The sequence below is a fragment of the Dendronephthya gigantea genome, unplaced genomic scaffold (assembly GCF_004324835.1).
Source record: "Dendronephthya gigantea isolate DGI-Jeju-01 unplaced genomic scaffold, DenGig_1.0 000034F, whole genome shotgun sequence".
Taxonomy (NCBI): domain Eukaryota; kingdom Metazoa; phylum Cnidaria; class Anthozoa; order Malacalcyonacea; family Nephtheidae; genus Dendronephthya; species Dendronephthya gigantea.
Window position 1 is genome coordinate 872,130 of NW_021163044.1, and position 24,388 is coordinate 896,517.

At 36.9% G+C, this 24,388-nt stretch overlaps 4 protein-coding genes across 6 annotated transcripts; 2 read left to right on the forward strand and 2 right to left on the reverse strand.

Annotated features, from left to right (window-relative positions):
* Window positions 1-778: 778 nt before the first annotated feature.
* LOC114525466 lies at window positions 779-10,719 on the reverse strand. 3 transcript variants are annotated; one of them, XM_028546830.1, is made up of 17 exons: window positions 10,457-10,719; window positions 9,426-9,929; window positions 8,926-9,228; window positions 8,503-8,805; window positions 8,060-8,361; window positions 7,832-7,967; window positions 6,934-7,437; window positions 6,422-6,724; window positions 5,110-5,400; window positions 4,918-4,993; window positions 4,508-4,802; window positions 4,255-4,345; window positions 3,451-3,629; window positions 3,071-3,163; window positions 2,186-2,605; window positions 1,700-1,999; window positions 782-1,198 (listed from the first exon to the last, which is right to left on the reverse strand). In XM_028546830.1, exons 1-13 carry the CDS (start codon window positions 10,518-10,520, stop codon window positions 3,574-3,576), a joined length of 3,228 nt encoding a protein of 1,075 aa, XP_028402631.1. In that variant the 5' UTR covers window positions 10,521-10,719; the 3' UTR covers window positions 782-1,198; window positions 1,700-1,999; window positions 2,186-2,605; window positions 3,071-3,163; window positions 3,451-3,573. The 3 variants fall into 3 exon arrangements, with proteins under 3 accessions (XP_028402628.1, XP_028402631.1, XP_028402630.1); XM_028546827.1 differs by having other exon boundaries at window positions 779-1,198; window positions 3,565-4,345; XM_028546829.1 differs by lacking the exons at window positions 782-1,198; window positions 1,700-1,999; window positions 2,186-2,605; window positions 3,071-3,163 and having other exon boundaries at window positions 3,557-4,345.
* A 97-nt stretch (window positions 10,720-10,816) lies between these two features.
* Window positions 10,817-17,758, reverse strand: LOC114525465. The gene is made up of 15 exons (XM_028546826.1): window positions 17,725-17,758; window positions 17,301-17,603; window positions 16,869-17,164; window positions 16,641-16,776; window positions 15,380-15,883; window positions 14,867-15,169; window positions 14,212-14,513; window positions 13,993-14,128; window positions 13,358-13,645; window positions 12,851-13,141; window positions 12,659-12,734; window positions 12,247-12,541; window positions 12,009-12,090; window positions 11,532-11,816; window positions 10,817-11,355 (listed from the first exon to the last, which is right to left on the reverse strand). The coding sequence occupies exons 2-15, from the start codon at window positions 17,464-17,466 to the stop codon at window positions 11,009-11,011; spliced, it is 3,507 nt and encodes a 1,168-aa protein (XP_028402627.1). The 5' UTR covers window positions 17,467-17,603; window positions 17,725-17,758; the 3' UTR covers window positions 10,817-11,008.
* A 2,660-nt stretch (window positions 17,759-20,418) lies between these two features.
* LOC114525538 (9,11-endoperoxide prostaglandin H2 reductase-like) lies at window positions 20,419-22,290 on the forward strand. The gene is made up of 3 exons (XM_028546920.1): window positions 20,419-20,743; window positions 20,882-21,328; window positions 21,693-22,290. Exons 1-3 carry the CDS (start codon window positions 20,643-20,645, stop codon window positions 22,120-22,122), a joined length of 978 nt encoding a protein of 325 aa, XP_028402721.1. The 5' UTR covers window positions 20,419-20,642; the 3' UTR covers window positions 22,123-22,290.
* Window positions 22,291-22,527: 237 nt separating this feature from the next.
* LOC114525535 lies at window positions 22,528-24,327 on the forward strand. The gene is made up of 3 exons (XM_028546916.1): window positions 22,528-23,161; window positions 23,315-23,716; window positions 24,019-24,327. Exons 1-3 carry the CDS (start codon window positions 22,540-22,542, stop codon window positions 24,306-24,308), a joined length of 1,314 nt encoding a protein of 437 aa, XP_028402717.1. The 5' UTR covers window positions 22,528-22,539; the 3' UTR covers window positions 24,309-24,327.
* Window positions 24,328-24,388: the final 61 nt, after the last annotated feature.

Genomic DNA, 24,388 nt, shown 5'->3' on the forward strand with positions numbered 1-24,388 from the left:
GCACATGCACAGGAACATGCATTTAAAAAAACTGTGTTTTAAAAATAATGTAAAATACGTAATCTTAATTGACGCATTTTTAAAAAGTATAAAATATTAAGGTTGCCGTTGTTAAATTAATCACAGTTTATTTACTATATAGGAAATTGCAACGAGAAAATTGCATTCCATTTACTTGATATATACGCAAACATTCATCACAAACCGTTACCTTTTACTCAAACTTAACTAGGTGCACATGAGTTGCGTACTATACGTTTTAGTTTAGATTGCTTTACTTAATTTAGATTGCAATTTAAACACAGCGTATGACGTCATGGTTTTGTGTAAGCAAATGTAAGAGAGCGAAGATATATACAAGGAGCCCAACCATAGCACGTCAATCCGCATCAGGCTGGAATCATTATATTTAAGTCTCAGTGTTTCAAAAACATACTGTAGTTGTTCACTAGTATCGTAGATACGTTGCTTCCTTGTTGCATGATATAATAATACATGGCAGACTGCATGCATACTTCATCAAGTGATAACGACGCTAATTATATCGATCAACGTACATTAGTATTTCAAACTTACCATGAAGAAAAAGGAGAATGAAAATGAAAACTGCTAAATTCTGTTGAAGACGCTTGAAATACATCTTTTCAATCCAGCATATCTAAAACGACTCTGTGAAATGCAAAGGCGGAAGATGAAACTGAATCATTGTAGCGATGATAAATATTCAGAGAAACTCAGTGTGAAGTCGGAATGTTTACTGTTTAATAACGTACTAGAAATCAAACAATCATACTCGTAGAAAAAATAAATAAATTTGCTTTCTCCTTTCTCGCCAAATTAGCCTTTATCGTCGTTCGTACATGTGTTCACTCTGGTAAAGAAAATGACTGCATGGCCCATGCAAACCCAAATATGAATGCAACGTATTTGTTTAAGAGATTATATATGCAAAAGACTTTACTGTAAACGCGTGTTTTTTATTTTACACGGCCGGTGCGTGAATACATATAATTACAATGAAATATTTGGTAGTAAATATAAAGTTAAAGATATATTGATAAGTCACAAACACCTAAATTCCATTTTAATAGCGGTAACAATTATTACGAATAAGTCAGTGCAGTTTTTGAAGGAAACTTTGTGAAGAATTATCAACCCTCGTTTGGTAGAGATGAGTCTGACAGATCCACGTCATCCACTACAAAAAAAAACAATAGTAAATGGTCACATAATTTAAAAAGAATCCTTCTCGGGTATTTCTTAGCGACTAATAAATAAACATCTGACTTTCTTGAGCGTAAATAAGTACCAACTTAATGAATTTGCTATTCCGCGATTATCACGTTATATCCAGGACAAAAGCTACATATTATCTTCATATTCACGATGGTTGAGGATCTATGGTGATTTCATTTGGCCCAAAAACAAACAGCCTTAGTTATATCTTTTAGTATAAATCAGAAACAATTATATCACTTAATCGCATGCATTGACATTTAATTTAAATAGCTAGAAAATATCCCACGCAGACGCAGGTTTCTACTAGTGAGCTTTTGGGGTTTTGAGGTTTTTGGGTTTTGGGAGTTTAAAGCTTGAGGGTTGCCCTAGTCAGTATTATTTTGCGCTATTGCACTTCGCACGAGAAACATGCATTAAATACTCAGCACTCCAACGCAACTTCAATCCAAATCAAACATACCACATAATGAATATTGTTTTGATGTATCAATACATTGATATTCAAAGTAAAGATATTTTTTCAATCCAGGACACAGATCATCAGAGAACAAGGTTTCATCCACAGTTATTTTACACTCATGTTGACCATCACATTGTTTTTTAACAAGACATGTTACATCAACTGTACAACTATAATCATCACTCAAACCACATGTCTTTGAGTCAGACAATCCACGGTAAGATGCAGTCTTGACCACCATGAACTGATCTTTAGGACAGGCGACATTCTCTGTCGTTTTCCCATAACATGTCACTGAACCTTGATAAGGATATAGGACAAAATATAGACCTCGATCGAAACTTAAAAAGATGAAGTGAGTTTGTCTACTTGGTTTGAGAATATAGAATTACTTTCTGAGCACTTCTTCTCTTTACTGTTGAAATACATTTCTCAGACAACCCCTATATCACGCAGAAAGATCGTACCAGCAGAAAAGAAACTTACCAAAAATGAAACGTTTATTCTCCCCGTCTTCACAGTTTGTGGTCGTTTTTATGTATCCATCAGGGTCTGCACACCTGCCTGCAGAACGATAAGGTCCCGATAAACCTCCCCAAGAGGTTTGTTTTATAACCCGGTGGTCAGCACAGGCAGCTATTTCTATAGCTCCTGGGGTAGCAGGAACGTAGACCCAAAACATTTCAGGAAACCTGCGCTTTCTATAGATAGCAAGACATCCTTGTCTTTTCATATTCAACATGGCGCCATTATCACGAAACTGAAACTGAGCAGCTGGATCCAGACAGTTGTTGGAGAGTTCAAGAAAAGACAAGCTGCCCCAGCCCGAGCCTTGTGACTGTATTCGTGCTGTGTCATAGATACACTTTCCTGTCTTCACATGTTTTACAAAGAAACCAGCTGCACCTGAAATATCATAGGACAAAATAGAGGGGAAGAGTAGCCTTCAGAGAGAGCAGTTTGAATTACTTGATGCGCAAACACCCGTCACAAACCTTTACCTTTTACTCAAACTTAACTAGGCGCACATGATTTGCGTACTATACGTTTTAGTTTAGATTGCTTTACTTAATTTAGATTGCAATTTAAACACAGCGCATGACGGAATGGTTTTGTGTAAGCAACTGTAAGAGAGCGAGGATATATACAAGGAGCCCAACCATAGCACGTCAATCCGCATCAGGCTGGAATCATTAACACAATATATTAGCACTTGAAGTATCTCAGACTTGTTTCAAAAACATACTGTAGTTGTTCACTAGTAAAGTAGATACGTTGCTTCCTTGTTGCATGATAACGTTTTTTCCTCCTTCATGAAGTGATAACGAGGCTAATTCTATCGATCAACGTACATTAGTACTTCAAACTTACCATGAAGACAAAGGAGAATGAAAATGAAAACTGCTAAATTCTGTTGAAGACGCTTGAAATACATCTTTTCAATCCAGCAGATCTAAAACGACTCTGTGAAATGCAAAGGCGGAAGATAAAACTGAATCATTGTAGCGAAGATAAATATTTAGAGAAACTCAGTGGGAAGTCGGAATGTTTACTGTTTAATAACGTAATAAATTTATATCTAACAATCTTGAACAATGAGATATGTTTCAAACAGGATTCTGACAAAATTCTTGATAGAACAGTCAGTGTTGAAATCTGTTTGAAAGGGAAATTACGTGCAGGTTTTTTCGATAGACTGTGTCAGTTGTGCTCTGAAATCGATCATGAATATAGCAAATGTATTTCCCTACAGGCATGTCTTTTACAATAAATCCATCCAGTCGCGATCGCGTCTGATTTTTTTCTTAGACGAACGTGATTGGTGGTTCACCTTCAGCAAAACACAGCAGGTCTGACAAGATTACCTTCCTTTGCTATTCCGCCAACACTGCGTGGATAACACAAGAGGGACCCCAACTAGCATAGCTCTCTACAAAAAAATTACTCAAAATACGAGTAATTTCTATTAAAAGAATGAGTTGCATTGAGTTACTCAAACAAATTGCTTCGACGGAAACCCAACAATTACTCACCCACTGTGGACGACGGCCATTAATTCCTTATTATGAGTAACACAACAATGAAATAAATAAGTTTGACTTTATAGAGAATATATATAAGGAATTAACTGTGCCCTTAGAAAAATTTCACAATGTGAAATTGCACGTGTGAATTCGAAACTTTGTGAATTCGAAACTGTGTGAATTCTCACATGTGAAGTAATTCTTCAAATATTTTCTCCAATATGTATTAAGCAATACACTGAGTTAGTAATTCCAACTCCGTAGTTGAGTAAATAGAATATTTTAATTTACTCATTGATGAGTAAAGAGTTGTCTTTACTCAAGAGATTTTGATAAAATACGAGTTTTGATCTACTCAAAATAAAGAGTGAAATTATCCCCACGAGAAAAGGGGCAAAACGAACTCAATTTTTTGAGTAGTTAGTTCAGATTACATAAAATACGAGTAAAATTTACTCAAACATAAAAAATGCTCTTTTTTTCTTCTTGCAAAAAACCCCCTGAGTTTTCCCCAAAGCTTTTTTACTATACCGGCAATACCTGTGTTTGTGGTAAGGGTCGGTCTTGGCGCTGGCGTTTCTGTCTTCGATAGAGGACTCCAATCAGTGGAGTAAAATTCACCCTTTAATGAAATATTTAGGACAGACAGTGGACAAAAAAAGGTTTACGTATTAACAGGATATGATATAGCAAAAGTATTTTGGGGAAGATTGTTAGTGAAAATACAAAAGGGTCACTTGGTGTTGTTGTCTTTCCTAATGTATCATCTACTACTCAGCAATACCTTGTCATCAAGAAAGATCCTTTGAAAAATACTGTAACTTGCTCCAGACTCCAGTGGTCCATTATAATAATCATTTGTTGTTGACCTTCGTCTTCGTGTTGTTTGAGAACTTGTATTTCCACCATCACCAAGTATAAACATGTTTTTATCTCTGCTTGTTATGACGGCGGCAATATAAGGTTTTGGTTCAACTGACGTTTTAGCTTCTTTGTATGTCACTAAATCATTGTGACTGCTGGATGGTCGAAGACTGTCGGTGCTTTTTCTCATTTTAAGAGCCACGACGTAAAAATACCTAAAACATATTCCGTTTGTTCAGTAAGAGATAAAGTCTGCAGTTGGTCGTCCAAATAATTTCTTTCATGCAATTATCTGAAATATTGCTTTAGGAACGCCGGTTTTGAACTTACGTAAAATTTTCCGAAGGGATTTGTAACGAGAAAGTTAATGTAGTTTCTGTTCTATTTGTTGCCATCTTTGTTCCTTCTGTATAATAGATAACATCAATGATATGAACTTGAATGTCGGTATTTAGGTTGTGATGTTAGCTTTCTCTTAAGGTGATGAGATCTAACAACGAAACTATGAAATATAGGCCCTACCTCCATTTGTAAACATTCCCTGACTTTTACTGTAGTTTCCTGGACCAACTTTAGTACTTGCAAGAACACGAACAAAATATTTAGTTGAGGCATTCAAATTGTCGATGACTAACATCATCTTCTCTGTAGTATGTTCTTTAAAGCAAGGTTTAGTTTCTTCATGTGAGATACACACAGTATAATTGACGATCACGCCATTTCTTTTCTCTTCTTCAGGAGGATCCCACGTGACTGATAATGAGGATGAACTTTCTGCAGTGACTTTGACGTTCAGTGGAGGACCTTCTGGAGCTGGAAATTTAATAGTAAGTTGTTTCTTTGGGTTTGCTTTAGTATTTTGGTACCATGGTCGTATTTGCCATTTTCCGGCGAATATGACCATGGTCGTATTTGCCATTTTCCGGCGAATATGACCATGGTCGTATATGCCATTTTCCGGCGAATATGACCATGGTCGTATATGCCATTTTCCGGCGAATATGACCATGGTCGTATTTGCCGTTTTCCGGCGAATATGACCATGGTCGTATTTGCCATTTTCCGGCGAATATGACCATGGTCGTATTTGCCATTTTCCGGCGAATATGACCATGGTCGTATTTGCCATTTTCCGGCGAATATGACCATGGTCGTATTTGCCATTTTTCGGCGAATATGACCATGGTCGTATTTGCCATTTTCCGGCGAATATGACCATGGTCGTATTCGGCCATTTTCCGGCGAATATGACCATGGTCGCGTATTTGCCATTTTCCGGCGAATATGACCATGGTCGTATTTGCCGTTTTCCGGCGAATATGACCATGGTCGTATTTGCCATTTTCAGGCGAATATGACCATGGTCGCGTATTTGCCATTTTCCAGCGAATATGACCATGGTCGTATTTGCCATTTTCCGGCGAATATGACCATGGTCGTATTTGCCATTTTTCGGCGAATATGACCATGGTCGTATTTGCCATTTTCCGGCGAATATGACCATGGTCGTATTTGCCATTTTCCAGCGAATATGACCATGGTCGTATTTGCCATTTTCCGGCGAATATGACCATGGTCGTATTTGTCATTTTCCGGCGAATATGACCATGGTCGTATTTGCCATTTTCCAGCGAATATGACCATGGTCGTATTTGCCATTTTCCGGCGAATATGACCATGGTCGTATTTGTCATTTTCCGGCGAATATGACCATGGTCGTATTTGCCATTTTCCGGCGAATATGACCATGGTCGTATTTGTCATTTTCCGGCGAATATGACCATGGTCGTATTTGTCATTTTCCGGCGAATATGATATCGTCACTAATACATACCACAAACAACGCTGTAAGATTTCGCAGTATCAATACATTGATATTCAAAGTAAAGATATTTTCTCAATCCAGGACACAGATCATCAGAGAACAAGGTTTTATCCACAGTTATTTTACACTCATGTTGACCATCACATTGTTTCTTTACAAGACATGTTACATCAACTGTACAACTATAATCATCACTCAAACCACATGTCTTGGAGTCAGACAACCCACGGTAAGATGCAGTCTTGACCACCATGAACTGATCTTTAGGACAGTTGATATTGCCTACCATCTTCCCATAACACGTCACTGAGCCTAAACAGATAAACTTTTTTGTCTCGCTTTTATTCGAAAGGTTTGAAAATTAAATAAAAAGTTTCAAGCTCATCATTTCTGTCATATTATTTTGTATTAACTCATTTTGGTGCGTTTATTAGTTACGACGGTTAATAACAATCCATTGGCTTCGTATGGGATTGAAACATCTCTAGGATTTCCAGAAAGATGATTTCGCCAAAACTTACCAAAATTGAAACGTTTATCCTCAGTGTCATTACAATCTGTTGTCAATCCAATGTAGGGATCAATTCCTTCTTTTTGAGCGAGCGGGGTGTGTGTTTTAGGGACTGCACACCAGTTCTGAAATGTTGTTTTCGTATAACCTTTATAATATACAGATAAACCTCCCCAAGACGTCTGAGTTATACGACGATAGATTTTCTTTACAGGATCTTGCACACAGGCAGAATAATCTAATGCCAGTGATGTAGCGGGGACGTAAAGATATAAAACATCAAAATATGGACCAAAATCAACTTTAAAATAAGCAGCGAGACATCCTTTTCTCTTAATGTTGAACATGGCGCCATTATCACGAAACCGAAACTGAGCAGCTTCATCGAAACACGAGTTGTTAGAAAGTTCCAAAAAAGACAAGCTACCCCAAAGTGGGCTTGAATGTTTCTCAAATCCTGTGTCGATGACACACATCCCTGTCTTAACATGTTTCACAAAAAAGCCAGCGGCTCCTATGACAAAAGAAATTTTCGACTAAAAAAATTGTCGGTACGGCTTCCACCATTAAATGGAGGAAAACGCTTTATGATCAGTGGCGTAGCCAGCCTGACGATTTAGTCATGCTATGCAAATTTTATGTTATTATCATTATTCATTTCTTTAGAAATTCATTGTTTTCACAGTCAATGAACACCAAAATATTAGCATAGCGGGACAAATTGTCAGGCTGGCTACGCCACTGTTTATGATGCAATACTATAGCATATGTAACCATGACACTGATGTATGATGTCGTATTATCATTTGCATTCAAGTATGAAACCTGACTATTCCACGCAAATGATAATAACAAGTCACAACACAGTGTTTTTTCCAACTTATTATTTTTTATTCACATCAACTTACTCTGACCACAAATCTCAATTCTCATACAAGGTTGAACTTCATACGATAATGGAATAAACCGTAAAGCTCTTGTTGTTAAGCCATTTAAATTTCTTATTGCTGCGCCATTGAAAGCATTCTGGTTTCCTCGAAATATCTAAAAACAGTATATATAAAGTGCAATTAATTGGTAGGAAATCTATAAGTTGACGTTGCGGCTTAATATGCATGGTGATTTATAGCGACCACCTTTTGGAATACAGCGTGGGATTGTTTCCAGTTTATCAAGTCTGTCGTATAATTCAAGATATACGTCTTCACCCATTTAGCACTTGTACCATCGCCAAATGTTGCGACATAATTTATGGAATAAAGTCTTTTAAAATCCACTTGAAGATAATGTTTATCATCTGAGACAGGAGCACACCAAGAACTACCACTAGATATCCTTGCATCAGAAGCTCTGTAACCTTCTGAAGAAACTGAGGCAGTGAATGACGAATCTGGAAATCTTTCTTTGTCTTCTAACAAAGGACTGTCGCATATATGACCTGAAATATGGAAACTGAATTGATTATATAATTATTAGCTTTAACCTTCTACGTCATATTTTCATTTCCACTTCTTGAACTGTTTTCTGATAATTTTTATCTCATAGATTCTCGTAATTCCTGAATAATATTGAAACTTACATTTTATGTATGACAACTGGGAACAACTTGAGGTGGAAATTGTGAGCGAACAGAAGGATAAGTCGTTGTCATCATGATTGCAGTTTATGGTTCCAGAAAATATTTCAATTTTTGAATCGGGTAGAACCGGAGTATTAACAACAGATTCTGCTCTTTTGTAACCCATATGAGCGCAAACAATATTCTTGGCTTTATCATTTAAACTTCCTGCACAAACACTCTTTGTCCAATTATTCGCGGTAATTCGCACAATACCTTCGTTTGGCAAAGACGAATTAGATAAAGATAAAGATACGCCACGAACTACAAGACAAAAAAACCTTGAAGTAAATGGGAAAACATGATCAAATATTTTGTGGTCTTGATTTCGTATGAAATTTTGCTGCGCCTAAACATATTTATAGTCGGTACACATGTACATACCGCAAACATCGTTATAAATTTTCACATCATTAAAACATCGGTATTCAAAGTAAAGATATTTTTTCAATCCAGGACACAGATCATCAGAGAACAAGGTTTTATCCACAGTTATTTTACACTCATGTTGACCATCACATTGTTTCTTAACAAGACATGTTACATCAACTGTACAACTATAATCATCACTCAAACCACATGTCTTTGAGTCAGACAATCCACGGTAAGATGCAGTGTTGACCACCATGAACTGATCTTTAGGACAAGTGACATTCTCTGTCGTTTTTCCATAACATGTCACTGAACCTTAAAAAAACGAAATAATATTTCAAGTAGTAAAAACGTATCTGATTTCACAGTTTAAAAAAGTGCATCGCACTTTTATTGCAATGAAATTGTACGCAGTAACATGGTTTCCTAGGACCTTAAGACAAAATATTTTGCATCGGTATATGTAAGTACTTACTACTTGGAAATTTGACAGACATGTAACAGAAACTTACCAAAGTTGAAACGTCTATCCTCAGCGTAGTTGCAATTATATTCCAATCCAATGAATGAGTCTATTCTGTAACTTTGAACGAGCGGGGTGAGTGTTCTAGGGACTGCACACCAGTTCTGAAATACGCTATGGACAAACCGCCCTTTATAATATACAGATAAACCTCCCCAGGAGGTCTGGGTTATACGACGATAGATTTTCCTTCCGGGATCTTGCGCACAGGAAGAATTATCTAAACTTACGGAGGCAGCAGGGACGAAAAGATAAAACATATGAAGATAGTGACCAGAAAAAGAGTTGACAAAAGCCGCAAGACATCCTCGTCTTTTCAAATTCAACATGGCGCCATTATCACGAAACCGAAACTGAGCAGCTGGATCCAGACAGTTGTTGGAGAGTTCAAGAAAAGATAAGTTGCCCGCGCCCGAGCCTTGTGACTGTATTTGTGCTGTGTCATAGATACACATTCCTGTCTTGACATGTTTCACAAAGAAACCAGCAACACCTGAAAAATCATAAAAATGCAAAAGTCGACGACAATGAACCCTTTGAATAATCTCATAACGAATACATCTTGGGCCAGGAAATCAGTTCCTCCCGGTACCAAAAATAGGAGGATTCTCTGTCAGTGAAAGCCATATTGAAAATATTGTGGTTTGAAAATAATGTAAAATACGTAATTCTTGGCGCATTCTGAAAAGTACAATAATATACAATAATAATATCATCACAACATATTCATTGCATTCAATCTACTTGACGCACAAAACATTTATCACAAACAAAATGTTTTTAACATAATGACGTTATCATAAGCGTTAATGTAAGGCTCATCAAGACTCATCAACCTTGGACTAACGCTATTTCCGATCTGCGTCAACGAGCAGTAAAACGCAAGCAAGACTTGCAACTCACATCAACTCGCATTCTGGTTCACCAGGACTTAACATGTTTAAATCGACACAGCGCATAATGATTAGACAGAATTTCGATTTTGAATGCATGATATTTTTTAATAGCTAGCCTACTTACTGTGAAGATACAAGAGACTGACAATAAACGCTGATAATTTCCACACGTAGCACTTGAAAAACATATTTTCTTTTTAAAAAGTCGATTTATCGATAAAGATATCCGCAGTAAAGATGTAAGCTTAAACGAAGCCGGAAGACGAACTAAATCGTTGATGTTGCGATAAGATAAATATTCATAAAACTCAGTGTGAAGTCTGAATGTTGCTTTCACGATCCCAAACAAACAAGACGTCTGACATTCTTTTAGCAAATTGTGTTTTGTTCTTGTTAAACTACTGTAAATAACGACATCAATCAAAATCTGTCATCTTTCTCAAAAGCTATGTATAAATGACATGGTCGTGCATGTTATTAAGAGAAATGATCCTCTCTAGACCAAATTTGTTGTCGATGGGTTAATTATTAAAATTAAGTAAAACGTTCAGGTCGAAATATTAACTTAAACCAACAGGTGGTCTTAACTAGATTATAGATAACACCTGGACGTTTTTATTTCATTATGGAAATGTTAATCTTAAGTTTATTGTAAATGTTCCGTGCAAAAGCCTCTTTATAATCCAGTTTCCTTCTGGTTTTCGTATTCTTGAGGTCTTTGATTCAGATGACTATAAACATGATCATCTTCGTCCTTTCCCGGTCTTTTAAGAGCTGTATACGTCGACTGTTCATTTTCCACTTGTTCATAATTGTTGACGTCATCTTTGTTAGGATTTTCATAAATATCTTTGGAACTGTCTTTGGTCTTCCTCTCCAAATTTCCCGTAGTGCTTGACGATTTGAGACGATGAACTCGGTGAAACAATAAATAAGCAATAATAATGAGTAAAATGACCAGAAGAATTATTAATACTATAATTCCCACAAGATGATTTCCGCAACCTTCGCACTCTTCTTGAGCTAATGAAAGGAAGAGCAAAAATTAGAAAGATGCAACCCAGAATACAAGAGATTTACACTCCGTTTAGTATTCATTTCAAGACCCTGAAATCCACTGTTGTAGAACTGTAACCGATGCAATAAGCTCTGGAAATTACACAAGTTATTTTCTCTCCCTAATTTAGTTTGTAAATTACCTGTAAGTTTCACAACTGAAATATTATGAGCAGTTTTTGTAAATCGATCTTGAATATTGCAAATATATTTTCCAAAACTTGTTTCGTCTTTCATTGTTACGACAAGTAAGGAACTACGATGAGGCATGTCCTTTACAATGAATCCATCCAGTGACGTCTGATCTTTTTCCCAACTGAAAGTGATCGGTGGTTCCCCTTGAGCAGAACACAACAGGGTGACAAGATCACCTTCCTTTGCCATTACGTCACCACTGGACATGTTTGTTAACACACCAGGGGCACCACCTGAGGAACAAAAATACACCTTCGTTACAATATAACCCAAGAGCTGCGTGGCGCGGTCTTCGAATAACTTCGCGTATAGAATATGATATAACAACAGCTTAAAATAAACCGAGATATTTCTTCTTTTTTGATGTAAACTTACCATTTTTTATTCTGCTCAAAAAATAATGTGTGATTATTCATATGCAATACCTGTGTTTGTGGTTAGGCTCGGTCTTGGCGCTTGTGTTACCGTTGTCGATGCGGGACTCCAATCAGTGGAGTAAAATTCACCCTTGGAGTGAATAAAAATAGGTTTTCGTGTTAACAGGTTATAGGATATTTTGGAGAAAGAGACGATTATTAGTGAAAATGCAGAAAGTTCACTTGTTTTATTGAATATATTTGTCTTTCCTAATCACTTCGAATGTAATATCATAACTAGCAATACCTTGTCATCAAGAAAGATCCTTTGAAAAATACTGTAACTTGCTCCAGACTCCAGTGGTCCATTATAATAAACATTTGTTGATGATCTTCGTCTTCGTGTTGTTTGAAAACTTGTATTTCCACCATCACCAAGTATAAACATGTTTTTATCTCTGCTTGTTATGACGGCGGCAATATAAGGTTTTGGTTCAGCTGACGTTGTAGCTTCTTTGTATGTCACTAGATCATTGTAACTGCTGGATGGTCGAAGACAGTCGCTGCTTTTTCTCAATTCCAAAGCTACCACGTAAAAATACCTAAAACATATTCCGTTTGTTCAGTAAGAGATAAAGTCTCAAGCTGGTCATCGAAATAATTTCTTCCATGCAATTATCTGAAATATTGCTTTAGGAACGCCGCGGTTTTGAACTTACGTGAAATTTTCTGAAGGAATTTGTAACGAGAAAGTTAATGTAGTTTCTGTTCTCTTAGTTGCCACCTTTGTTCCTTCTGTAAAATAAATAACATCAATGATATGAACTTGAATGTCGGTATTTAAGTTGTGATGTTAGCTTTCTCTTAAGGGGATGAGATCTAACAACGAAACTCTGAAATATAGGCCTTACCTCCATTTGTAAACATTCCCTGACTTTTACTATAGTTTCCTCGACCAACTCTAGTACTTGCAAGAACACGAACAAAATATTTGGTTGATGCATTCAAACTGTCGATGACTAACATCATCTTCTCTGTAGTATGTTCTTTAAAGCAAGGTTTAGTTTCTTCATGTGAGATACACACAGTATAATTGACGATATCGCCATTTCTTTTCTCTTCTTCGGGAGGATCCCACGTGACTGATAATGAGGATGAACTTTCTGCGGTGACTTTGACGTTCAGTGGAGGACCTTCTGGAGCTGGAAATTTAATAGTAAGTTGTTTCTTTGGGTTCGTTTTAAAAAGTGTTTGTATATATGTAACAGATGGGGATATAATACGGCTGTGACAATATGCCATATCAAAAAGACATTGAATGTTGTTGAAAACTGGGTGATATGGTCACCAGCCTCCTTTACACATGAAACAAATGTTGCGCGGGCACCGCGTTAAGGAATTACCCATTCACTTCTTACCCTCCTCTCCTGTCGAAAACACAATAGTATTCTCTTCGCTAAAACCATCCTTGTTTCCAGCAGCTAGAGATATTTCATAACTTGTGTATGTAGTGAGCTTGTCTATTTTATATTCATATATTTTTCCCGTGGTGATATTCAGAATAAGCGAGTCGTCTTTCTTCATTTTAATCCGAAATCTTGATACGTTGGTAAGTCCTTGATTCTCAGGATCAATCCACGATATTTCAACACTCCGGGTTGTTATATTAGAGACGGTGATGTTTCTAGGTTGGTCTGGGTATAAAGCTGGCATAAAAGAAAGCAAACATTGAAAAATATTTATCTATAATAATCGTAGAGTCCATTCCACAGTTTTGGCAAAGTAATCGATTAATCGCGAAGTTTGTCGGTAATGACACATGAGCGTCGGTAAACCCACTGCGGTAAGCCGCTCTGTTGGCAAATCTTATGTGAACTGACCGAATGCCCTATGCTTTCTCTGGATCACTTCAAGTACCGCGTGTTCGTCGGTGGAACGTCGGAATTACAACCCTCAACCCCCAGTAAAGATAGTCACGTGAGCCACATAACCTCTGCCAATAACCTTCTAATTAAAATCTTTCCGGGCTTCGATAGAAATAAACGTAACTTACTGTCACCACAGATCTCAACTCTCATACAAGGTTGAACTTCATGCGATAATGGGATAAACCGTAAAGCTTTTGTTGTTATGTCATTTAAACTTCTTTTTGCTGCATCATTGAAAGCATTCTTGTTGCCCTGAAATATCTTCGAAAGTATTTTACACTTAATGTATGATCCCAAAGGAAATAGTGAGTTTTTGGAAAACAAGGGTGTCACGTATCAATTACCTTGTGATTTCCAGTCTGAACTTGTTTCCAATTCGTTGAATCAACAGTGTAATTTATATTATAACTCTTCACCCATTTGGCACTGGTACTGTCACCAAACGTTGTCACATTATATAACACATAGAGTCTTCCTAAGTTGACTTGAAGATAATGTTTGCCATCTGAAACAGAAGCACACCAAGAGCTACCACTAAATATCCTTGCATCAGAAGCTCTGTGACCCTCTGAAGAAACTGAGGCAGTGAATGACGAATCTGGAAATCTTTCTTTGTCTTCTAACAGAGGGTTGTCGCAAATATGACCTGAAATACAAAGATCATTTGTGATTGTCTTTCATTTTCTCGCTTCAAAACTTACATTTTATAAATAACAACTCAAGGTGGGGGTTGTGATCGAACATTGAGGTAAATCCCCGAGGACATTAGTACAGTTTATACTTCCAGAGAATATTTCATCTTTGGTAGTTGATAGGAAGGATGTATTAACAACAGAGTCTAATGCAAACAACATGCTTGTTGCCAGCACAAACACGCTCCGCTTTGTCTCCCCTTGGTCAATTGGTAAAATTTATGGTCGTATTTCTCTAGAAATTTTACCACGGGTCACTCAGACCTTCGAACTACACCTTTAGTATTTTGGTATCGTTAATACATACCACAAACAACGCTATAAGATTTCACAGTATCAATACATTGATATTCAAAGTAAAGATATTTGTTAAATCCATGACAAAAATCATCAGAGAACAAGGTTTCATTGACAGTTATTTTACACTCATGTTGACCATCACATTGTTTCTTTACAAGACATGTTACATCAACTGTACAACTATAATCATCACTCAAACCACATGTCTTTGAGTCAGACAATCCACGGTAAGATGCAGTCTTGACCACCATGAACTGATCTTTAGGACAGTTGATATTGCCTACCATCCTTCCATAACACGTCACTGAGCCTAAACAGATAAACCTTTTTGTCTCGTTTTTATTCGAAAGGTTTGAAAATTAAATTATAAGTTTCAAGCTCATCATTTCCGTCATATTATTTTGTATTAACTCATTTTTGGTGCGTTTATTAGTTACGACGGTTAACGACAATCCATTGGCTTCGTATGGGATTGAAACATCTCTAGGATTTCCAGAAGGATGATTTCGCCAAAACTTACCAAAAATGAAACGTTTATCCTCGGCGTCATTACAATCTGTTGTCAATCCAATGTAGGGATCAATTCCGTAATTTTGAGCGAGCGGAGCGTGTGTTTTAGGGACTGTACACCAGTTCTGAAATGTTGTTTTCGTATAACCTTTATAATATACAGATAAACCTCCCCAAAATGTCTGGGTTATACGACGATAGATTTTCTTTCCAGGATCTTGCGCACAGGCAGAATAATCTAATGCCAGTGATGTAGCGGGGACGTAGAGATAAAAAACATCAAATTGGGAACCAAAATTATGTTTAAAATAAGCAGCGAGACATCCTTTTCTCTTAATGTTGAACAAGGCGCCGTTATCACGAAACCGAAACTGAGCAGCTTCATCGAAACACGAGTTGTTAGAAAGTTCCAAAAAAGACAAGCTACCCCAAAATGGGCCTGAATGTTTCACAACTTCTGTGTCGATAACACACATCCCTGTCTTAACATGTTTCACAAAAAAGCCAGCGGCTCCTATGACAAAAGAATTTTTCGACTAAAAAAATCGTTGGTACGGCTTCCACCATTAAACGGAGGAAAACGCTCTATGATGCAGTACTATAGCATATGTAACCATGACATTGATGTATGATCTCGTATTATCATTTGCGTTCAAGTATGAAGCCTTAATTATTCCACGGGTTTGCTTACGTACGTTTCAAACAATAAATTTTGATCAATTTACCTTCAAAAAACGTTTAACTAAGAATAATATACAAAAACCGTGCTAAAGAAACATTAAGTCATGCTAAATCAAACGTTTCAAGCTTACAAGATACACATTTTATGCTTGTTTTCTATCGATATGGTACGTATATATCGTCGTACGTATACATCGTACAGTGGCGGATTAATTTTCCTTAACCGAAGCCATTACATAGTGCTACTCGAGGAAAGTCAAACAAACCACTTTGTCCATTCTTCAAGCTTAAAATGGATAACTTCTTAGTTAAAGTGAACGAATAATTCAAAATTCGTCATGTTTTCTTTTCCCTGTGAGATAGTTCACACTTGAACGCAAATGCTAATAACAAGTCAGAACACAGTGTTTTTTCAACTTATTATTTTTTATTCAAGTAATTGCACTGATGAAGGTCCGGGTTAACGGACCGAAAGCTTTGCAGTATTTAATACTTACGTGGTGTACCTACAAGTTATTATAATTACTAAAGTCGCCATGCAATCATACAAGAAAATTATTATTATTTTTTATTCACATCATGCAACTTACTCTGACCACAGATCTCAATTCTCATACAAGGTTGAACTTCATACGATAATGGAATAAACCGTAAAGCTCTTGTTGTTAAGCCATTTAAATTTCTTATTGCTGCGCCATTGAAAGCATTCTGGTTTCCTCGAAATATCTAAAAACAATATATATAAAGTGCAATTAATTGGTAGGAAATCTATAAGTTGACGTTGCGGCTTAATATGCATGGTGATTTATAGCGACCACCTTTTGGAATACAGCGTGGGATTGTTTCCAGTTTATCAAGTCTGTCGTATAATTCAAGATATACGTCTTCACCCATTTGGCACTTGTACCGTCTCCAAATGTTGCGATATAATTTATCGAATAAAGTGTTTTAAAATCCACTTGAAGATAATGCTTGCCATCTGAGACAGGAGCACACCAAGAACTACCACTAGATATCCTTGCATCAGAAGCTCTGTGACCTTCTGAAGAGGCAGTGAATGACGAATCTGGAATTCTTTCTTTGTCTTCTAACAAAGGACTGTCGCATATATGACCTGAAATATGGAAACTGAAGTGATTATTAGCTTTAACTAGCTTCTACGTCATGTTTTCATTTCCACTTCTTGAACTGTTTTCTGATAATTTTTATCTCATAGATTCTCGTAATTCCTGAATAACATTGAAACTTACATTTTATGTATGACAACTGGGAACAACTGGAGGTGGAATTTGAGAACGAACAGAAGGATAAGTCGTTGTCATCATGATTGCAGTTTATGGTTCCAGAAAATATTTCAACTTTTGAATCGGGTAGAACCGACGTATTAACAACAGATTCTGCTCTTTTGTAACCCATATGAGCGCAAACAACATTCTTGGCTTTATTATTTAAACTTCCTGCACAAACACTCTTGGTCCAATTATTCGCGGTAATTTGCACAATACCTTCGTTTGGCAAAGACGAATTAGATAAAGATAAAGATACGTCACGAACTACAAGACAAAAAAATCTTGAAGTAAATGGGAAAACATGAAAAAATATTTTATATTTTAATATTTTGTATGAAATTCTGCTACGCCTAAATATATTTATAGTCGGTACACATGTACATACCGCAAACATCGTTATAATTTTTCACATCATTAAAACATCGGTATTCAAAGTAAAGATATCTTTTCAATCCAGGACACAGATCATCAGAGAACAAGGTTTTATTCACAGTCATTTTACACTCATGTTGACCATCACATTGTTTCTTAACAAGACATGTTACATCAACTGCACAACTATAATCATCACTCAAACCACATGTCTTTGAATCAGACAATCCACGGTAAGATGCAGTCTTGACCACCATGAACTGATCTTTAGAACAAGTGACATTCTCTGTCGTATTTCCATAACATGTCACTGAACCTGGAAAATAAAACGAAGTATCATTATAGTATACGTATCTAATTTCACTGTTGAAAAAAAGTGCACTTTTATTGCAATGAAATTGACGCAGTATATAAGATGGTTTCCTAGGACCTGAAGACAAAATATTTTGCATCGGTATATGTAAGTACTTCCTATTTGGATATTTGACAGACATGTAACAGAAACTTACCAAAGTTGAAACGTTGATCCTCCTCGTCATTGCAATTATATTCCAATCCAATGAAGGAGTCTATTCTGTAACTTTGAACGAGTGGGGTGAGTGTTCTAGGGACTGCACACCAGTTCTGAAATACGCTTTTGGCATGCTGCCGTTTATAATATACAGATAAACCTCCCCAGGAGGTCTGGGTTATACGACGATAGATTTTCCTTCCGGGATCTTGCGCACAGGCAGAAACATCTAAACTTACGGAGGTGTTAGGGACGAAAAGATAAAACATATCAAGATAGTGACCAGAAAAAGAGTTGACAAAAGCAGCAAGACATCCTTGTCTTTTCAAATTCAACATGGCGCCATTATCACGAAACTGAAACTGAGCACCTGGATCCAGACAGTTGTTGGAGAGTTCAAGAAAAGATAAGTTGCCCGAGCCCGAGCCTTGTGACTGTATTTGTGCTGTGTCATAGATACACATTCCTGTCTTGACATGTTTCACAAAGAAACCAGCAACACCTGAAAAATCATAAAAATGCAAAAGTCGACGACAATGAACCCTTTGAATAATCTCATAACGAATGCATCTTGGGCCAGGAAATCAGTTCCTCCCGGTACCAAAATAGGAGGATTCTCTGTCAGTGAAAGCCATATTGAAAATATTGTGGTTTGAAAATAATGTGAAATACGTAATTCTTGGCGCATTCTGAAAAGTACAATAATATACAATAATAAATTCATCACAACATATCCATTGCATTCATTCTACTTGACGCACAAAACATTTATCACAAACAAAATGTTTTTAACATAATGACGTTATCATAAGCATTAATGTAAGGCTCATCAGTACTCATCAACCTTGGACTAACGCAATTTCCGATCTGCGTCAACGACCGAGCAGTAAAACGCAAGCGAGACTTGCAACTCACATCAACTCGCATTCTGGTTGGACCAGGACTTAACATGTTTATATCGACACAGCGCATGATGATTAGAGAGAATTTCGATTTTAAATGCATGATATAATTTTTTAATAGCTACTTACTGTGAAGATACAAGAGACTGACAATAAACGCTGATAATTTCCACTCGTAGTACTTGGAAAACATCTTTTCTTTTTAAAAAGTCGATTCATCGACAAAGATATCTGCAGTAAAGATGTAAGTTTAAACGAAGCCGGAAGACGAACTAAATCGTTGATGTTGTTGCGATAAGATAAATATTCATAAAACTCAGTGTGAAGTCTGAATGTTGCTTTCATGATCCCAAACAAACAAAACGTCTGACATTCTTTAACAGTTTTAGCAAATTGTGTTTTGTTCTTGTTAAATTACTGTGAATAATATCTTCAATAATTAATAATATTACGTATAGTATCCTTCCCACTTTTTTTAATAGCTGATTTGTCATTGGCTAAAATATATATTCTAATTGACTTTCATCAATAATAGCTTATGCATGGTTTTATCTGTGTTAAGTTGCACTACAGGGTGTATAAAAAAAAAACGCAACCACTTAGATATGCAAGAACATTAATAGAGCTCAATAAAGCGCAATAGATAAGCACCTCTCGGAATTGAAAATGGCTCCTAACCTTCATTTAAAATGCTAAAAGTCATTTTATCTGAACTATGGTGCAAACCCGAACAATATTAATATTCTCGCATACGTAAGTGGTTGCGTTTTTTTTAGACACCCTGTATGTATCGTGTTTTATCTGTATTAAGTTGTATTATATATCGTGTTTTACCCATCAAATTTTGCACTTTATTTAATAGATTACATGAGTCAGCATTTCTTATGATCTTTTCTGACGAAAAACTGCGGTACTGAACTTATTTTGAATTCCAGAAAGTTGATTTAATAAATACATGAAATTAAAATATTTGCCTAATTTTAATTTGACAACGTTACTAATTGTTATAATTTTCATTAGATATAATAACACATTTTACAAGGGTCGAACTTAAGGAAGTAAACTCTTTTGAGGCCATAAACTGGCAAACAGCAAAATATCTACGTTCAATTTTATCCCATCATTGCCATCTCGTCAGTCATATAGTTAGTCAGTTGCGAACCATGCATATACAGTCTGGAGTCTGGAACCATTTACAGTCTTTTTTATCAAAACTATGCAACTATCGGATGCTATAATGGTTTTTCAGAGCGTGTTTCTCGCGTGGATTGCGTGAACTATATCCGATTATCGAATGACATCACAATGAACTATTTTAAATCAATATGGCCGTTCTATACTAAGCTATACTAAGTGACCAACTTACCAGCGATGTAATTGAACAATATTTTAAATTGCGTGCATTACCACAGTCGCATCCTTAACTCTTCCGTTTCATTGATAAGAATTAACCTGACAATTAAAAGTCTAAGAGATGAAATTAAGTCAAACATTTGATAAAACAAGACACTGGCAAATATGTTGCGTGGTAATCTTGGACGATCTCTAAGGATTGTTGGTCTCGAGTTGTACTCGTTAAATTCACCAAGAGCTAGTCGAATTTCTAAGCGACCTTTACAGTAAGTGATTAAGAAAGACGTTAGCCAAGACCTTAAGACCTCTCAACCTTAAGAAAGGAGCAGGCGAACTATCATGGCAATATTCGTAGTAACATTGTATTTAGTTTTGACTTCTCTCACTTTATGTTCGTCTCAAAGCGGTCAATGCGATGGCACGAATTGTGGTAGGAACGTGGAAAACGTCTACAAGAATTACAAGAGGATTCGACTCAACGATGGAAGTTATATTCCAACGTTTGGTCTCGGTGTCTGGAAGATCTCAAGCGGTTCAGACACGTTGAACGCTGTAACATGGGCTCTGAAATCAGGATATCGGCAAATTGATACCGCAGCTCGTTACGGGAACGAGGCAAGTGTTGGTCGGGCTATCAGAGAATCAGGAATACCAAGAGAAGAGATTTATGTGACCACGAAACTGTACGATGATAGTCATGGTTATAATGAAACACTTCAAGCCTTTCATAAAAGTTTGAATCGTTTAGGATTAGATTACATTGATCTTTATCTCATTCACTCTCCGCTAAATGGAAAGATATTGCCAACGTGGAGGGCAATGATGGAACTTCAAAACAGAAGACTTGTAAGGTAATAAAATTTCCCAATTTTGGCGCAATTTTTAGAAAGGAGGAAATGTGATATTCTCGAATATGATATTTATATTCATCGTTCTAAATATTATAATTGTGTTATATGCTTATTCTAATTAGTGATAATTGATATGCATGGGTAATATAAATATAATTTGCATGTAATATTTTGTTACTTAGCTACCGTGAATTATTATTCATTATTTATACAAAAGGTAGCGCTGTACACTGTACAGAACTATACTTGTCCTGGCATAGTATACTTTGAGTTACAGTTCAGTACGACAATAATAATAGTACGAGTACGCGTCACTAGTGCTCCAAAAATCATGCATGCTTCTAATAAATAAATTGTCTCTCAGGTCAATTGGTGTATCAAATTTTGGCATCCACCATTTGGTTGAATTGCAGAAAGCTTTGGACGTTTTACCGGCAGTAAACCAAATTGAAGTTCATCCTTTTTTGCAAGAAACGCCATTGGTGAAATACTGCGAGGAAAATAACATCGTCGTTCAGGCGTACTCACCACTCGCCAACGGCCGAAAATTGAACGAACCCAGCGTCGTTAAATTGTCCACGAAATACAAACGAAGTCCGGCCGTGATTCTCATACGATGGTGTTTGGAAAAAGGTTACGTTTGCATCCCAAAGAGCAGCAATAAGGCAAGAATTGAGGAAAACATCACTGCTTTTGATTTTGAGTTGGAAACAGATGATGTGGAATTTTTGGACAGCCTCGAGGAAGGTTTCCGTACATGCCATGATAAAATTAAGCTGCCCTGGACAGGTTAAGAATGTTTCAAGGATTTCGCTGTAATTTTAGGTGTCTTGGTATATACATATTGTGTGGACGCTATGTTATGGCAGTTATGCCTTTTCATCAGCGTACGCATGTAAAAGTTTATTTATGCATGCATGTATACAGAGACGAAGATTAATTATAAGTCAAAGTTTGAAGTAATAAAATGTTTACGTATATTATATGATTCTATTGTTTTCCCGGCCCAATATCCATGCTGGAATATATATCCAATCCTTGCCTATCGTTCGTGACTGTTCGTCATCGTTAATCAAATTGCCACTTGTATACTCGTGTTACTTAGCAATAATCCATTGCCACGTGAATGGCATCTGCGCTGCCAGATTTTTTGCAGTCTGTAAAAAAGCACATTCGTCATCGCTTTGTCATGAATGAAAGAGTCACAACAAATGATGTTCAAATTGCGTTTAGTTTTGGTCGTTTTTGTGACTTTCTCGCTTATTTCCATCAGCCTTTTGTGGACGTTTTTCACTGAGGATAAATCAGGAATAAATGGACAATATTTTGTTGAGCTAAAATTAGAAATGCGAGATATGAACACAGCGCTGCAGAATATTAGAACGCAAGTCACGGATATAAGAAACGATATAAATAAGTTACAAGCACGAAAACCGCAACGAGTTGTAAAAGATTTCAGAAAAAGAAGGAAAATTTTACCAAAATGGATCGAGCGCTTCCAAGCTCCGCACTGGACGGAGTTCAAACCATGGCGTGGAGTGCTGGTGTTCTTCGCAACTTATCGTTATGCGTATTTTAGAAAATGTCTCGAGTCCATCGCTCTAGCTTCAACAGATATCGACAATTCATCGGTATGTGTGTTTGTGCTCGATCGTACACCAAAGACCACAGCTAGAGACGTGAATCAAACGCTTGAGGTCATTCGAAACGTGACGTTCTGCAAAGTCTTCGTGTGGACAGTCAAAGAGGAAAATAAAGAGAAAAACTACGCTTTAAAATTCAAACGTCACTGGTGGTTTGTTTTGGAGTCTGTCTTTAACGCAACTCTCACTGGTATGTATGTCATATTTCGCTTCAGTTTTAGTCGACGATGCTGATTCTCACTCCTGTGTAATGACTATGACTAAACTACGTAACATTTTCTGTCATCCACAAAAGAATCCAACACTTTACCATTCATAACGCCTTCTCACTTGACTTCAAAAGGGAACTCGTTTAACGGCTGGTTGCTTGGTTACAAGCACGACATCTTGTTCGTCGAAGAGGACACTGTCCTATCACCAGACTTCGTAAAGGTCATGTGGTATGCAAGCGAGGTGAAGCGACGTAATGCTGACATCATACAGTTCGCGCTTGGCGGATGGTCTGGAGAGAACATGATCAATGCACATCCGGACACGTTTATCGTGCGTACCGCGCGAGATATGCGTGGGATCGCGTACGGTATTAACCAATCGACGTGGTTGTACTTTAAAACCCTCGAGAAAGAGTTCAACGCCGATAAGCAAGCCGATTGGTGCGAATCGATGGGGTTGGTTCTGGGAAAACACAACGATAACAAAGGGTTTAGGATTGTCGTTCCAACGTTGAGTCGTATTTGGCATATAGGTGAGTTAACTGAACAAACTAAAACAAAAGGACAAGATGAAGAACCTATAGTCACTGAGGTTTTTACTAATTGATCAACTTTGATGAAAACGTGACTGAACAATGTTGTGTTGCTGTACTCCACGAACGTCAGGGTTATCAAGTTGCAGCAGCTTTTGTTTAAAATGTTGAAAAGATGCTGGAACGTGTTAACAACCATGTTCTTGGGTCCAGCACAACATTGCATTATTCAGCATTGCTTCATCTTGAAACAACAACTTCAGCTGCTTAATCATTGATTATTTACTCTCGAATCTTCCTAGGTGTACATGGTCTGGGGCCTGGAGGTGATTTTTACTGGAAACGAGGCATAACAGCACAACCTAACTGGGCACATGCAAGCAGGTTACTTGAGCCAAAACATGCCCAAGTTAATCTTGGCCTCAGAGATATCCTGGGCTTTCTTTGTGAGAGCAGAATTGAATTTTGGTTTCTTAAAGAAACGGAGTGTCTCAACAGCTTCGCAAGATGGAAAGGAAAGGATAGAAACAGAATAATGTGTGTGAAACAGCCATATGTTCATGATCTGTGCGATGTTTTTGTACCAAGTTGAAATATTTTAAATAGAGAAAAATGATCTCCGAACTAGATTCTATAGCTAGTGAGTGCGTGAGATTTTAGTCTAATAAATTC

Coding starts and splice junctions, on each gene's coding strand:
- LOC114525538 (XM_028546920.1), top strand. CDS start 20,643: ATGTTGCGTGGTAATCTTGGACGATCTCTAAGGATTGTTGGTCTCGAG. Junction 20,744..20,881: donor ATTTCTAAGCGACCTTTACA/GTAAGTGATTAA, acceptor TTCGTCTCAAAG/CGGTCAATGCGATGGCACGA. Junction 21,329..21,692: donor CAAAACAGAAGACTTGTAAG/GTAATAAAATTT, acceptor ATTGTCTCTCAG/GTCAATTGGTGTATCAAATT.
- LOC114525465 (XM_028546826.1), bottom strand. CDS start 17,466: ATGGGTTACAAAAGAGCAGAATCTGTTGTTAATACGTCGGTTCTACCC. Junction 15,884..16,640: donor AATTGAGATCTGTGGTCAGA/GTAAGTTGCATG, acceptor CTTTTGTCATAG/GAGCCGCTGGCTTTTTTGTG. Junction 13,142..13,357: donor GTTTTCGACAGGAGAGGAGG/GTAAGAAGTGAA, acceptor TTAAATTTCCAG/CTCCAGAAGGTCCTCCACTG.
- LOC114525535 (XM_028546916.1), top strand. CDS start 22,540: ATGATGTTCAAATTGCGTTTAGTTTTGGTCGTTTTTGTGACTTTCTCG. Junction 23,162..23,314: donor CTTTAACGCAACTCTCACTG/GTATGTATGTCA, acceptor TGACTTCAAAAG/GGAACTCGTTTAACGGCTGG. Junction 23,717..24,018: donor GAGTCGTATTTGGCATATAG/GTGAGTTAACTG, acceptor GAATCTTCCTAG/GTGTACATGGTCTGGGGCCT.
- LOC114525466 (XM_028546827.1), bottom strand. CDS start 10,520: ATGTTTTTCAAGTGCTACGTGTGGAAATTATCAGCGTTTATTGTCAGT. Junction 9,229..9,425: donor GGATAGACGTTTCAACTTTG/GTAAGTTTCTGT, acceptor CGTTTTTTTAAG/GTTCAGTGACATGTTATGGA. Junction 4,803..4,917: donor ATCCCTTCGGAAAATTTTAC/GTAAGTTCAAAA, acceptor AATATGTTTTAG/GTATTTTTACGTCGTGGCTC.